The sequence below is a fragment of the Delphinus delphis genome, chromosome 3 (genome assembly GCF_949987515.2).
Source record: "Delphinus delphis chromosome 3, mDelDel1.2, whole genome shotgun sequence".
In the NCBI taxonomy this organism is placed as follows: domain Eukaryota; kingdom Metazoa; phylum Chordata; class Mammalia; order Artiodactyla; family Delphinidae; genus Delphinus; species Delphinus delphis.
This window is the reverse complement of record NC_082685.1, coordinates 17947623-17964595: the sequence shown is the minus strand read 5'-3', so window position 1 is coordinate 17964595 and position 16973 is coordinate 17947623. Positions and strand designations below refer to the sequence as shown.

Genomic DNA, 16973 nt, shown 5'->3' with positions numbered 1-16973 from the left:
TATTGATACTTAGGGAATGCTATTGTCTGAAAGTTTGTGTCCCCTCAAAATTCATGTTGAAATTCAACTCCAAAGGTGATGGTATTAGGAAGTGGGGCATTGGGTGATGATGATCATGAGGGTACCTCCCTCATGAATAGATCAATGACCTTATAAAAGAGGTCCCTGACAGCTCCCTCACCATGTGAGGACACAGTGAGAAGTCACCAGACATGAACCAGGAAGAGGGTTAACCACAATACAGCCATGCTGGTGCCTTGATCTTGGACTCCCCAGCCATAATCGTGGGAAATAAATTTCTGTTGTTTATAAGCTACCCAGTCTCTGGTATTTTGGTATAGCACTCCAAACTAAGATAGGGAAGTTATGTGTTTCCTAGGAATTTTCCTTAGGTAATTAGAGAATTTAAAAGAATGGTTGTTGGGAAAGAGACATTGCAGGTAGAGTACTAAATGACCCAAAAGAGTTTGTTCCTCACAAGTCTGAAACAATGAGACTGATTAGTCCTAGGAGGCAAAGCTGAATTCACTGATTTTTGCTTTGCTAAATCTCCATCCAAAATAATAACATTTTGGAGTTTTTGTTTTGTTTTGTTTTAGCACCTTGGCAAATAGAAAAAAAAAACTAACAGTTTTTAAAATGAAATGAGTATTCCTGTCCTTAACTGCTTGTCTACTCCTGATAAAATTGGCAAAACTGGATGTTAACCTCTGAACTTCTGTGAAGCTCAACAATTTTAGTATGACTTGTTTTTAGCTTGCTCAAATTATTGTTCACATTTTAGAAATGCTTTACTGGGATAAATAACTTGTTAAAACACATAGCCCATTTTTTGGAGGAAAAAGCATCTGAACTTAGAGCCTGAATTTTTGTCTAGTGGCCCTCAGAGTGTGCGAGGGAGAGAGCATCACATGATGGAGGTGAAGGTAGAATTTAAGAGTGAAAGTTATCTTGTTCACTTGACTTCCTAGGACAACCCAAGTTCCATGTTGTTCCTGGGCCTTACTGGTGGCTGGTAACCAGAGAACTCAAGGAAGCAGGTACAACCTGGGGGCCAAGAGTCATACTCCCTATGGCTACATTGCAAGATGATTTTTAACAACATTTATCAGTAAATTAACTTGCAAAAGCAGTTATCTAAACAACCTCTAATTCTCAGCTTAGTACAGCAAAGGTGATCAACTTATGAGAAAAACAAGTGAAATATCATGCCTTCCGTGATTTGAAATCATGTGACTTTAGATCTGATTCAGAGTTTGGAATAGTTGGGGAGAAAACTCAAAGGACTTATACCTGCAGTTTACAGAGTGATTTTACTTTCAGGTGAATGGCTTAGGAAGCAGGGGAGAAGTAACTCAAAAGTTTTAACAACCACCAAGTACAGAAGTTGCTTTTAAACTCTTACAAAAACAAATTTTAGTGACAGTGAGGTAGCTCCAGGTCACCTGCTTACATTTCCTCTCCAATACATTCTTCTTAGTACAACTGGCTTGTGTAACACTCAAATGCAGTTTCAAAAAAATAGAATACTAGATTAATCTGAAGTCTGGATTTTATGGCTGCACTTTTCCATAAATCAACATGCTTCCCAGTGATGCCTGTGAAAGCTGGTGGCTGTTATCATACATCACTAGAAAGAAAATAAAATACTAACCCTTTGACCTGACAAATTTTCTATTTTATAGTCAGTAATAACTTAAGAATATATGAAAACAACATCTTATAGAAGCTTTCCTAATATTCCTAAGGTTATCTTGCATCATAAAGTCTCTGATGTTTGATGAGGTCTAAATTCTGAAGTTTAATTCACAATTAACTAATCTTCATGATTTTCTCCCCAAGATGAATTCTTTGATATTTCATGTGGAATTAACTTCAGTTGGAAGGTTTTTCCCCATGCATTTAACTTATAGTTTTTCTACAGTATGAGTCCTCTGATGATTTGTAAGGGATGAGCTCTGACTGAAAGCTTTCCCACATTCTTTACATTTATAAGGCTTTTCTCCTGTATGAATTCTCGTATGTGTCATAAGGGATGAACTCTGTCTAAAGGCTTTCCCACATACTTTACAGTTATATGGTTTCTCTCCAGTATGAATTCTCTGGTGCTGAATGAGAGCTGAGCTTTGGTTGAAGGCTTTTTCACAGTCATTACATTTATAAGGTTTCTCTCCAGTATGAATTTTTCGATGAGTATTAACTGCTGAGTGGGAACTGAAGGCCTTTCCACATTCCTTACAGTTATATGGTTTCTCTCCAGTATGGATTCTGTTGTGTATATTAAGCCGTGAAATCCAGGAGAAAGCTTTCCCACATTCATTACATTTGTAAGGTTTTTCTCCAGTATGAATTCTTTGATGTTGTATAAGAGCTGAGCTTTGGCTGAAGGCTTTCCCACATTCTTTACAGGCATAAGGTTTCTCACCAGTGTGAATTCTCTGATGTATAATAAGAGCTGAGTGGTAACTAAATACTTTTCCACACTCATTACAATTAAAGGGTTTCTCTCCAGTATGAATTCTATGGTGTCTACTTAGCCGCGATATTGAAGTAAAGGCTTTCCCACACTGACTACATTCATACGGTTTCTCTCCAGTATGAATTCTATGATGCTGAATGAGAGATGAGCACTGGCTAAAGGCTCTCCCACATTCATTACACTTGTAGGGCTTTTCTCCAGTATGAATTCGCTGGTGATTATTAAGGGATGAACTACCTTTAAATGTTTTTCCACATTCATTACATTTATAGGGTCTCTCTCCAGTATGCATTCTCTGATGTCCAATGAGAGATGTAGTGAAACTGAAGGCTTTTCCACATTCACTACATATATAAGGCTTCTCTCCAGTATGAACTCTCAGGTGCTGAGTTAGAGATGAGCTTTGGCTAAAAGCTTTCCTACATTCCTTACATTTATAGAGCTTCTCTCCAGTATGGATTCTCTGATGTTTACTCAGAGAAGAACTGTGGAGGAAGATTTTCCCGCAGATACTACACTTGTAACACTTACGCACTGTGTTGATTCCCAGCTGTTTAAATAGAATTGAATACTGCTGTGAACAGGGTTTCCTTCCTCTGGAAACAATTCTGGGTTTTCTAATAAGTGATAATTTTAGATCAAGATTTTTCCCAAGGTCAATACCTGTAAAGCTCTTCTCCTTCATACAGGTTTTCTTGATGGTAACTAAGACTCCCCTCAAAGGTCTGTTCTTTTTGCCTTGCTGATTCTCTAGTTTTTCCTCATTTATGTAAATTTCTCCCAACTTGAAGTCAAAAGGACCATCACCTATGAGTTGATTCATTACTTCCTGATTTTCTTCTTCAGAAACTGTGGTTTCAAACAAGCTCTCCCATCCTAAAATAAATGAAACATGTAAGTCTCTGTTGCACTGAGAATAAAGAAAAATGACATCAACATATACAAGGATGGCTAACAAATGTATCCTGGGAGTCCTTAGAAAAGGATGAAAAAAGAAGAGCAAGAGAAACAAGCAGGATGGAAGATGTGCCTGGGTGGGAAAGGGTCTGAAGAAACCTATGTGTGGGTGGGCTGAGTAACTGAGAGGGCAGCTCTTCCATTAGAGCCAGGCCTGATCTAGTAACAAAGCAGAGGTCAGCAGGGTATACAGCATTTCTGTGTACAGCAGGTTGTACTGTTATTCAGCTTCATCTCCCAGGTCAGCCACCAGTGTACTCAAGCCAAATCCAAGAGAAAACTGCAGAGGGGCTATAAACAAAAAGTGGAAGAAGCACTGCCCTTAAAAGGCTCTTTGAAACACCAGACCTCAGCTACTGAAGTTCTGGGACTCATTTGAGTGCTATGCATAATGTTGTAATGAACTTCACTGACTCACTCAGACAATATCTACTGAGTATCCACTGTGTATTACCATGCAAAGGTCAAGACTCAGGGTTACGGGGAACATGCCAGATAAGAGTCCAATTTTCACAAGGTTTACATTCTAGTAGCCAACACTGACAATAACCAAGTAACCAAATAAAGTATTGGGAGTAATGAGAACTGTAAGAAAATATACAAAAACAAGGCAATGTGTAGTATGAGTGAACAACCTGATATTTTAAACTGGGTGGTGAGGAAATAAAATTAAACATGAGATCTAAATAACACACAAGAGCTGGCCATGAAAAAACATGGGTATAAAGATGATTCCACCTAGAAAGAAGAGCCATTACAAAGGCACTAAGGCAGGAGTAAGCTTCGTGTGTTTGAAGATAAAGAACAAGTGTGGCCTAGGCAAGAGGGAACTAGGGGAGAGTGCTACAATGGGAGGAAATGAGGTGGGCAGGGGCCACATCATGTGGCATCTTGTAAGATATAAGAATGTGTTTGGAATTTCTTCTAAGGATCACTGGGGGATGGTTGTGTGACAAATGGGCTGTAATTGGGGGCAGAGGAAAACAGAACAAAGACAGGTATAGAGCAGCCAATTAGGAGGCTGCCACAGTCTTCCTGGAGGAAGGTGATGGCAGTCTGCACTGGCATGGTAGCAGAATCACGCACACTGAGATATTTTAAAGGCAGAGATGACAGGTATGTTCACCTGTGAATAGGGGGTACAGAATAAGTGAGAAGACTCAAGAATGATGGCTTTTGGCTTGGGGAACTCAATGGAGATGGGTGCCATATAGGAAGTACTGCGAGAAGACTACATTTTTGAAAATGATTTTCTGTCTACCTTTTTGATCACTTAGGATACAGTGCAAGAAATGGGATCACTGATTCAAAAGGAATGAATGTACCCTATGAAAGAGCTTTCATTTTCTTAACTAAAAAGGAAATATATAATCATTGTAAGAAAAATTAAGAAAATACAGAAAACTATAAAAATGAAAATACAGTTCACCCATAAACACCTCATGCAAATATAATCACTGCTATGTGTGGAATTCAGCTCACCAAAATTTTTCTGTATATAAAGAAAACATTTTTACATAAAAAATTAAAGTGGTTAAAACTTCCCCCTCCCCCACTTCACTTAAAAAAAAATCATGAACTCTCTCCATGTCCATAAATGTAGGCTGACATCATCGTTTTGATGGCTGCATAATATTCCAGTACATGAATATATCATATTTAATAAATCTCCTTTGGAGTCATTTAGCTTTAGTTACTCCTAGTAATGCCTCATGTTATAACAAACATTCTTTTACACTATCTTTGCAACTTTGCACAATTATGGAATTATTTTCTTAAGATAAATTTCTAAGCCTGGGATTGATTTTAATAAAGCCAGAAAGACTTCCAATCAAAATCCCACTAAAGATATTGCTTATTGCTCAGAACAGTAGCAAAACACTGGATGTGTATTTCTTAACCTTTGGTAATATTCCCTATTAAAGAGAAAAATGGTATCTCATTGCTTTAGTTTGAATTTCATTGATTTATAATGAAGTTGAGTAGTTTTTCAAGAAATCTTTTTAATCATAATGCTCATGCCTTTGTGCTATAATTATTCAGACCTTCTTCCCCTTATATTTACTTTTGTATTCCATAGCCATGACAGCAATATTAATAGGGAAAAATGGGAAACTAAAATTTCCAAAAGGAAGATTGTTTAATAAAATATGGCTTAACAATACACTAGAGTTCTTTCAATGAAGTAGACCTCTATTCAATGATGGCTAAATAATTGAATGACATTCATAATTAAAAACAAATTCAAGAACAATATGTATAATCAATCTGTTTCTCTGCGTGCATGTGTCTTTCTCTCTCATGTACAAATACACTCAAACAAATATTCACAGTCTGAAAAGATAAATAGTAAAATATTAACAATGGCTCAGCACAGTTGGTAAAATGTCAAGTGAATCTCCTTTTTTTACTCCTCTTTTTTTACAATAGCATGCACACCTTAAACAAATTTAAAATAATTAATTTTTTTTAATGCTTGCAAAAGAGGAACACAGTCAATTTGAAACTAATGATTTCTTTGCCAACTAGAAAGCTCACAGCCAAATTTGAAACTCATCCTTGGCTACCATCCCGGTTCTTATAATAGATACATTTATTTTCTACAGTTCTGATTGAATTTCTATTTTATTATATTGTTATTCTTACAGTGAGGCTTCTCCAATTGTCCATGGAATATGGCAGAATATATTTTAGTATGTGGTAGAAAAAAGATCCCTGAACTGAAAAAAGACTTGGGTCTTCAAAGCAAAGGGCCCCGTGAATGCCAAATAATATTAAAAACAAAAACAAAAAAGTCAAACCTCCTTGATATAACTTAATGAAACTTCTGAATTCCAAAGACAAAGAGGATATCTTATAATATTCTAGACAGAAGACAAAAAAGGGGGAAAATGTTTTCTATACAGGAAACAGAGGGGAAAAAAACTCCAGAGGACTTTTAATCAACAATACTCAGTGCCCCAACACAGTGGAGCAAAGTCTGAACAATTCTTGGGAATAAAAACTGATGCCAGAACTCTAGATCCCAAACATAATTCCCACAGGAGAGGTAAAAGAATTGATATTAGACATGCACAAATACAGTACACATGAACCTTTCTGAAAACATTACTCAGTAAATATTCTAGTCAGACCAAAGGAAAAAATCTGAAGACAGAGTTCATGAATAGAAACACAAGACTGAACTGACATAGAAAGGCTATCTCTTGATATCAAGAGAAATAAATTCTGGACAAGCAGCAAAACTCAAAAAGCGAGCCATCCCCTGGTGTCAGAAACAAAGACAATATTCAAAGTAGAACAGAAAGCAAGAGCTTATGATTCAGCAACCCACAGGGATTTTAGAGATTGAGAGATATGTCCTAGAAGCCAGGGTCTGGAACATATTAGTTTAAAATTTTTCACACAAAAGAATTAGGGAAAAGGCATGTTGAACATCTGCAAACCTTCTGCCTGAATTCAGTAATTGTTACCACTTTGCTAACCTTGCTTTCTCTCTCTTGCATAGTACAAAATATACATGCAACTTTTTGTTTGTTTATTTTTTCTTTTTTTGTATTTTTTTTAGCTGAAACGTGTAAAAAGTTACAGATAAGTCAAAGCAAAAACCCAAGATGGGACAACGAGAAATGCACTGTAGTGATAAAAGGTTTGTTCAGACCATAAAAAGAAAATAATTTAAGAAAATAATCAATCCAGTAAAAGCAAGAAAAAAGGGGGAAGATATGTATCACAAACCTTTACACATTACATAGTGCATTACATATTCTGCATTCAAATTACAAAGGACATATGACAAAAATGCAACCCATATTGGAAGAATTCAACTCTCCCTCTGAACCTGCTGTACCAAGTACTCAAAAAGGTCAAGTGAGGATATGCCCTTCCCAGCATTTCTCATCTGGCCTGGTACATCAAGGAGGGCCTTCATCAGTATCTCCTGCGTGCAGCCTCCTCACTGATCAGCAAAGCCCAAGCAGTCAGAAAATGCTATACCCATTTCCCAATTACTGTCACTCACCTAGACATGTGCTTTGAGAAACTCCATTTTCCACCATCCAGGGGTCTTCCCCTTGCTCTAACTGGAGGATAACTTTTGGTTTGGAAAACAGAATCCCTGTTCATGAGCAAGAAAGAGAATGAATCCATGGTGCAGACATGAGTGGCCAGTCTGACACTCAGATCCAGCCCCAGAGTCTGGGGCAGAGGGACAGTTGAGAGGAAAGAGATTTGTTCTGAGAAGGGTTTAAAATTGGGCTCCCAGAGGATGGCCAGGAGGTGGTCTCAGGAAGAAAGTTAGGGCTCTGGCTGTGCACTCCTCTAAGCTGGAACCTCCTGTGAGACCCAGAGGGACAGAGTTCAGGGGACAGAAGACAGGAAAAGCACAGAGAGGATGCCCATCACCAATTCTACCAAGCCAAGACTTGTCCCGGCGGCCAAGGGCAATAGCAACCGCTACTTTCTGAGTCCACCTGTGGGCTGAACCTGGCCATGCCGTCTAACTGTCCTCCCTGGAGAGGGCACCAAGGTGCTCCCCCAGCAGATTCTACATCACAAGGAAAGGTCCTTACCCAGCGAGAACAGAGTGCTGTAGTTCTCCAACATCACCTCCTGGTACAAGGTTCTCTGCGCAGAGTCCAGATGCAACCACTCATCCCGGCTGAAGAACACAGCCACATCCCTGAACGTCACAGACTCCTGTAACAGAAACCCATTCTTGCTCACCCAGGGCCATACCCTCTGTGGGATGACTGGGCAGCAACACTGTCACCACTCTAGGTTCTGAGCATTTCAGGCTGAATACTTCCTTACCACCCCTCAATTACTGATCACATATATATTTGTCACCTATCTACTGTCAGTGATGCACTGTGTCCCCAGAAAAATGAAACACAGCAGCCAAACAAGGTAAAGCACTTGAAATAATTAAATAAAATCAGAATGATGGAAACACTGAACTCTAGACATGGACATGTACAATCACCTAGACCAAACTCATTTTACAGGTGAGACATGAGAATTGGGTTTTAGAAGGTTTTAGAGCCTCCAATACACTCACTCAAGGAGGGATAGGTGTGCTTGGATTCTGTCATCACCGTGGGCCATCTGTGTCCCGGGCAAGAGGACACTGACAGTCACAGTAAGGGAGGCTCGGAGAATGCCTCAAGCATGGCTTTCCCAGGAGTGGGCCCAGCGTGGTGAGCTGCACAATTTTTGAAGAGCCAGGTGAGAAGGCTGCAGTTGGGACTCTCTCTCCCCACCACAGAAGTCTTTGTTCTACCTCTCTCTGATACCAAGCAGGACCCTGTGGGGCCCTGCTGTATACAAAGAGCCTTTCCATGTCCCCCATTTCTTGTTTGTAGAAAAAGGGCTTCAGCTTCCTAGACCTTCCTGAACACCAAAGAGCATATTCAAACAGTTGCTAATCAAGGAAGTGAGGGAATGCAGAAACAAAGGAACAGACAAACAAAGGAAACTGTTTCTGTTGTCAAGAAACAACAGTGCAGCCAAAAAGTAGGGTCCTGGTTCCTGCTCAAGGGACATACATAACAATGTATCTTTGAGTTCTTCTGCAGGAACTAAGGCCCCCATCCAGGTAGAGAATGTTACTTAAGGCTGAGCGCAAGAGTCCTGGACACTGCCCTGTTACCTCACCACCAACCAATCAGAAGAAAGTCACACACTCTGCAGCCCTCACCCCAAATTTTCCCTAAAAAAACTTATCCCCGAAAACAGTCAGGGAGTTCAAGTTTTTTTTAACAAGCCATCCTTTCTCCGTGCTTGGCCCTGCAATAAACCTTTTCCACTCCAAACTCCGACGTTTTGGTTAGTTTTGCCTCACTGTGCATCAGGGACACGAACTTGCCTTCAGTAACATCTCCCGCTTCACTGCATCACAAGTCACCTCTTTTAAAGTAGTGGCCCCTTTCTTTTATTATTAAGAATCTTTTTTTTTAAGCAAATTAGGAATAAGCAAAAGAAAAAGGAATGTTAATCTAACTTTCTACCACTAGAAACAAGGTTTATTAACTTCTTGCTGTATGTTCTTTCAGACTTTTACATGATAATATGGCTCTAAGTTTAAACAAAAATAAAATGTTACACAGGTAACTTTATCTAACAACATTTTTTATTTGCTGCCCAGCATCTCACTGTATAGATTACTTATAGATTATTAGATGGTTTACTTAACTAATCTACTGGTGGGCATTTAGGTAACTAAGCTACTGGTGGGCATTTAGGTTGTTTCCATTTTTGTAACCCTAAAAATTCTGGATTGAGCATCCCTGCACATCACAAAAAAGTGTGCAAAGTCTATTTCCTTAGGACACATTTCTAGAGGCAGAAATACTTCCACACTTTCTCTTTATCCCCAAAACCCAGAAAGGAGATCACAAGGCCAGGGATGTTCTCTGACTGATAAGGGCAAAAACAAAACTAAGAGGCTGTTGGAAATAAGTGAGAAGACTCCCACTCCAATCTCCATTTTCTTTCTGAATTTCTTTCTTCATCCTTACCAAATGTATGTAAATCTTTTTAATAGCTAAATAAACCATCTGTCAGTCTCACAACTCAGGACTGTTTCCTCAAGGACCTGGCAACCATTTCTTTGAATGCGCCAACATTCCCAATTCCTGGGAGGAGATGGGCCTAACTTGTCACCTGACAAATTTCCAAATTGCGAAATTGGGTTATAGCACTTACCTATATAAGAATGAGTTTTCTGTCTTTGCACTCTCTTTAGTGGATTGCCTGTGATGCACATTACATTCTGGCTTAATGTTTATTCAATAATAAAAGTGTTTTCTTTCTCTTCTACCTTTGTGGAAAGGTTTCCTGGGTTGGGAAGAGATTATGTTTTTAATTATAGTTCCCCAAGTGAAAGGGCAAAGAAGGGAAAAAAATCACTGTGGACCAGATGCTTCCCACTTCAGGGAAGGCTCACTTCCCGAATCTGTCCCCGCAAACCACTGCCCAAATTGCGACTTCTTTTCCTTTCACCATCTGTACAAGCCTAATCCTGCTTGCATGTGCAAAATCGCACAATAGGAGGGAGTATCCCTGACCACACCTGCTGACTCAGAGGTCTTCTTTCTAGGATCTTCTTAGAAAATCACCTGGACCCTCACCAGGTATTACTGGAGTAGACTGGTTCTCAATACCTTGAGGATAGAGACCTTCCTCTTCGATTTCCTAGCATTATGGAAAGATCTGACTCCCCCATGTCTCTACCCTCCCCACGGCAAAACAGACCTGGATCCCACACAAAGCTCTGGGTGTGGCACTGGCATGGGGCCTGTGGGCCCATTCATTTCCTAGTCAACAAGCACTAACTGTTACGTAGAAAATTCAAAATGAGACTGGCCCTGCAGCAAAGGCAACACCTTCTTTCTGAAGTTCCTCAACTACCAGGCCTTCTAGTCCCTCAATGGGCTTCATTACCTAGAAAAGCTCAACAATGGATGAAGCATGTTCCCCACCTCTGAACCCAGAAGGTAGTTCAAGAAAGAAGCCTTCACATACCAGAGCCTGGGCTGGCAACAATCTTGTGGCCATGTCTCCCTCCTGCTGCTCCTCTTGGGGAAGGCACCTGAAACGTTGAAAGAAACTGTGAGGTCTCTCCATCCTGTCTGCACTCCCGTCCTCATCAGGGTTAGGCTAGGTTGAGAAGTCTCCACACACTGAGCACCTTGCAGAAGGAAACCAGAAGGAACCTGGAAGCCTAGGCATTCCTGAGTGGGAGGGGCCCTGTGCTTGACCACCAAAACCAGGAGTGGGCAGTAAGAAGACTGCCAGTCACTGGGCCTGCTACCTTTCAGCCAGTGGTTTATGAATAAAGAGGAATCAAACTAAGGGCTTAGAACTATCTGATATGCATTAACAGTGTAAAGGGCAGTCACACCGGGCTCACAGAAATGTTTAATCATTGAGAAATGACATAAATATTCCACACACCTGCATTTAGGTACTTTGAGCTACAGTAATTATGATATAATAATTCTTCAAAAGTCATTTTAAGAATTGATGTCCTTTTCAGAAATAGTCAACCAAAAATTAGCTGTGTTTTGGAAACTGTGTTTCCTTTCGAAGAAAGAGTTATCAAAGCTCCTTAAACATAAAAGGAAACATTACCTATCCACCTTCCCTACTCCCACACCCCCAAAAATACAAGACTTAGAAGAAATAGCTTCGTTGGCTAGAAATGAATTTAAAATTTAGAGAAAAGGGAAGTAACTTTGCAAGCGTACAAAATTACTCTAAACAAAAAAGTAAACAGTTAAATCACTTAGGATTCACTCTAGAACAATGTCAAAAAACAAGGTTGGCCAAAACGGATAAACATAAAGTTTAAACTCTAGGGGGGAAAAAACCAACCAACGGAAAAAGGTGAAAACCGCCCCAGGGTTCACGAACCCTGAAAACAAGGCACAGCTTGCTGCAATCTCTTTTCGAGTGCCGTTTCTCCAGGAGCCTTGCCCCAGGCATAGGCCCAGCTGTCGGGCGGGGAGACTCCCCGGGCAACGCCCCCTCCTCGGGCTGCGTTCACCTGCCAAGGCCGCCTGGGCTAGCACGCCCAGAGCTGGGGCTCGCGCCGCGGCTGGCCTTCTGTCCTGGCCCCGCCGTAGGAGGCGCACACCCCGGGCCCATTCTCACCGGCAGTCTGTACCTGGGCTCGCCAGGACGGGGACTCGAAGCTGCGGCCCTTACTGCAGGCAAGGGGAACACCTAGAGCAGGGATATTTGTTGTCGCCGCCGCCGCCGCCAGGCCGCCGGACAAAAATGCGCGTGCGCAAAGGAGAACCGCAGAGCTTTTCCTTTCGAACTATACTTCCCAGACGTCTGCACTCTACGGCACTCTACGGGGTACGAGAAGGGCCAACGGTGGGAAGGCTAGAGTCTTGCTAGAAAAAGCAGTCTTGCTAGAAGGCAGAGGAAGTTGGAGCCTCTGCTGTAACCACATGTCCTCTCGCGCACCCTTTTTATTCATAATTATGATGACAATGATGGTAGGAGGGAAAGTGAATATGTAATAGAAAATGTGGACGACTAGACGTTTGCTGCTCCTTATTGGTTATTGAGAAAACTTAGAATCTAACAAATTTTTGAATTAAAAAAATTGTCTAAATTTTGTAGCCTATGATAAAAGATATATTTTTTAACTGACACATTGGGTAAAAACAAAAACATAGACCTAGTATTGCCCTTTTCATGACACTCATTACTTCTTTTAAAAGGGTTCCTTTAAATTGTAAAGCTTGTCTTCCAGTATTGACTGTACTTCCCTTCTTTACAACTGCATCCTCATTGTCTGGCACTGTACATACCAAATAATACGTATTCAATAAGTGTTGAATGAATGCTTTTTAAAATATCCACCATTACGGTTTACAAAAACAGACCTAAAATCAAAGGGTACCTTAAGGTAGAAAATAAAGAGATGAATTAAGATATACCCGGAAAAATAATATGTAAAAGAAATCTGGGATCACAATGTTACAAAGACAAGTATATTTCAAAGTAAAAATAGTTAAGTTGGACAAAATAGGTTGTTATGTATCGATAAAAGATAACAATACACATTACTAACCATTAGGGAAATGCAAATCAAAACCACAATGAGCTATCACTTTACACCCATTAGGATAGCTGCTATCAAAACAAACAAAGACAAAAACAAAATAATACAGAAAAAAACAAGTGTTGGTGAGGACTTGTTGAAATTGAATCCTTGTGAATTGCTGGTGACAATGTAAAATGGTGCAGCTGCTGTGGAAAATAGTACGGCGTGTCGACTTTAAAAAATGCACAACGTGCAAGTTGTGAGTCAAGTTTTATTTGGGGCAAAATGAGGACTATAGCCTGGGAGATAGCATTTCAGATAGCTCTGAGAAACTGCTCCAAAGAGGTATTGGGGGAGGTCAGTATATTTGTGATTTTGGTGAAGGGGGAGTACATGCAATCAAGCACATATTTTTTTGCAGAAGGTTTCTGCTAGTCACGAGGAGCAATCATCACCATGAAGGTGCTTAGTGCTTTTCTAGATATTAGGGGATGCAAGAATTGGACTCATAAAATTGTCTCCTGAAAATATCTGACTATCTGAAGACATGTTCTGCCAGTTTTTCCCAGAGCACAGAGTGCCTCATTTCTGCTCTCCACCCTGAATTCCTTTCAGGGGGTGTTGAAAGTCAGCAGCTGCAGCAGCACATCTACCTTGTAGAGGTAGATGGCAAGTGCCAATGGCAAGTGCCAATTTGTAGTTGACAGGCGGTTCCTCAAAAAATTAAAAATAGAATTACCATATAATCCAGCAATTCCACTTCTAGGTATATTCCCCAAAGAATTGAAAGCAAGGACTCAAGCAGGTATTTGTACACTAATGTTCACGGCAACATTATTCACAGTAGTCAAAAGGTAGAAACAACTGAAGTGTCAATGAATGGATGAATGGATAAACAAAATGTGGTCTATCCGTACAATGAAGTATTATTCAGCCATAAAATGAAGGAAAATCCAATACATGCTACAACATGGATGAATCTTGAAGACATGCAAAGTAAAATAAGGCAGACACAAAAGGACAAAAATTGTATGATTCCACCTATGTGAGGTATCTAGAAGAGTCAGATTCATAGAAGGAAAGTAGAATAGTGGTTACCAATGGTTGAAGGAAGAGTGAAATGAGGATTTATTGTTTAATGGGTACAGAGTTTCAGTTTGGGATAATGAAAATTTTCTGGAGGTGACTAGTGGTGATGATTGCACAACAATGTAAATATGTTTAATGCTATTAAGCTATATACTTAAAAATGATTAAAATGGTAAATTTTATGTTATATGTATTTTACCACAATAAAATATAAAATAAAATAACAATTATGAACCATTACTGGCAAGACAGCATTGAGATTTACAAAGTAAAAACAAGGTGGCAGACTGAATACACATAATTACCTCCTTTTTTTCTCTTCATATTCTTTAAAATAATAAAAACACATGTATAATTTGAAAAGTAATAAAAACCACACAACTCTAGAAAAATACCACCAGAACACCAGAAATTGATAATCTTGGAAGGCATGCAGCAGATATGTGCCCTGAGAGACAAAGGCCATCTAACAGAGCCATATGTCTCCTTGCATGGCCCTGCAATAAACCTTTTTCTGCTCCAAACTCCGACTTTTCTGTTTGTTTGGCATATAACTTGTGTTGGGTAACAAAAGTATTTACACAGATTATAGTTCCTAGAATAGCTCTGATGGAATTAATTACAAATATAATTCATTACAAAATCAAAGAAAGTAAAATTTGTATGGATTACAAGGAAATGAAGTAAGTAAATTAATCAGTAAAACATTTGAGTCAAAATTAATGTTGAGGCATATTGTGAGGGTAATTAATCATGCAATTAAAACCCAAAATATTACAAAAGAGAGTGGCAAAGAGAATATGGTAGCAGGTTAGTGTTCTTGATTATTCAGGAGAATGACATAATTTCAGAAATAAGTTTTAAAAATCTTTAAATGTGTATGTTAAATATTCAATAGAACCCACTAAGCAAATCAATATATGAATATCTAACCAGCCACTGCATAATCTTTTTTTTTGTAGGTTCAAATCTTACTTATTTATTTATTTTTATAATTTTTATTGGAGTATAGTTGATTTACAATGTTGTGTTGTTTCAGGTGTACAACAAAGTGAATCAGCTATACACATACATATATCCACTCTTCTTTAGATTCTTTTCCCATATAGGTCATTACAGAGTATTGATTAGGGTTACCTGCGCTATACAGTAGGTCTTTATTAGTTATCTATTTTATAAATAGTAGTGTGTATATGTCAATCCCTGTCTCCTAATTTATCCATCCTCCCCTTCCCCATGGGAACTATACGTTTTTGTTTCACTTTGTTTTTGTTTTTAAAAAGAATTGTTTATTTACTGGACCTGGGGCAGATTAGATACACAACCAATTTTAAATTTACATCTTTTAACTCAATTTTGAAGTGTTTTCACACACACACGCACACAAATTTGCATGCAACAGTTGTCCTAAGGTAAAACACAGTCACCATAAGCTGTTGCAAGTATTTTCACCCAAGGTTGAAAAATTGTTTATCCTGAACATGAAAAACTGTAACAGATTTAAATTAATTATATAAAACTTGTTACTTGTAGTTTTCCCCTTGCAAAGATACAAAAAAAAAATGTACAAGTAACTAATATACATCAGTCACAACATAATCCTGGATCATCGCCACACCAAAACTAGATGCTTCTTTAATTTTAACCCATCATCAGAGGCCAAGAGAAAGTCATTTTGTTTTATACGAAACAAAATTCACATGTGCCAAAAATGAAAGACCCAAGAAAAACAAACACCCTAGTGCTGACAGTAATGCTCAGTACACTAATTAAACAGTGGCCAAAATGCAACTGATCAAAAATAAAATAGTGGCTGTATATCACTGCAAAGAAATCCAAGAGGCTTTTAATCCTTTGGCATCAGAAATCCAGATTTTTCCAATTATGTGAACGCATACCTCCTCCATGCTAAGAGTAGAGAAAGTGGATAGGCCATCATAGAAAGAAAAAGAACTACCGTTCACTGCAACACCCAGAGAATTGGCTTTAATAGCAACTTCTTAAAAGGCTAGGCAGAAACCAAAAAATGGTTATTAGCTGCTTGTCTCAACAATTTTAAGTGGAGGTGATTGAGTTCTAAGGTTCAAAGTAAAACTTTAAAGGGGAAAAAGTTGTTGGTTTAAGTCTTATCTTTAAAGCAAAAACAAGATAGACAAAGTATAAAAGTACCAACCTGGTAGCATACTCTAGTCACACAGCTCTGCCATTAGGCTGGATAGAAAATGTCAAGATTCAGATTGTTGTTTCTGATAAGTACTCAACAAAATGAATCTTTAATGACTTGAACTGCAGGATTAGGGATCCCAAGAATGCAGTCATTTTTAGTAAAGTACTATCAGTAAAGTACAATCCTGACCAGACTGCATTTTATTATAAAAACAAAGGAAAGAAGATATAATAAGGACTATGCACCTATATTCCACTTACAGTGCTTGAGTTCTGGAAGGACCTGTATAATGGAGGAAGAATTCAAATACGGGCTTCCCTGGTGGCGCAGTGGTTGAGAGTCCGCTTGCCGATGCACGGGACACGGGTTCGTGCCCCGGTCCGGGAAGATCCCACATGCCGCGGAGCGGCTGGGCCCGTGAGCCATGGCCGCTGAGCCTGAGCATCCGGAGCCTGTGCTCCGCAACGGGAGAGGCCACAACAGTGAGAGGCCCGTGTACCGCAAAAAAAAAAAAAAAAAAAAAGAATTCAAATATGAAATCATGCCATCACATGTCAAATTTCACTATGACTTTCCTAAAAAATGTTTCTCCCCAATATATATTAATCACAAAGAAACATAATCTGTGAATGTACAGTTTAGAAAATAAAAACATAGAAACTAATGACATTATTACGACCAAGACGTTTGGTAAACAGCGAATTATGAGTTTGGGATCA

At 39.1% G+C, this 16973-nt stretch overlaps 1 protein-coding gene across 1 annotated transcript in view; it reads right to left on the bottom strand.

Moving 5' to 3' along the window:
* ZNF879 (zinc finger protein 879) overlaps window positions 1-12203 on the bottom strand; it is a 55596-nt gene extending 43393 nt beyond the window's left edge. The window contains exons 1-5 of the mRNA XM_069540563.1: window positions 12105-12203; window positions 10961-11027; window positions 8008-8134; window positions 7458-7553; window positions 1923-3355 (exon numbers count right to left, since the gene is read on the bottom strand). Coding sequence (XP_069396664.1) covers window positions 1923-3355; window positions 7458-7553; window positions 8008-8134; window positions 10961-10993 — 1689 coding nt within the window. The 5' untranslated portion in view covers window positions 10994-11027; window positions 12105-12203. The remainder of the gene's footprint in view (window positions 1-1922; window positions 3356-7457; window positions 7554-8007; window positions 8135-10960; window positions 11028-12104) is intronic.
* Window positions 12204-16973: the final 4770 nt, after the last annotated feature.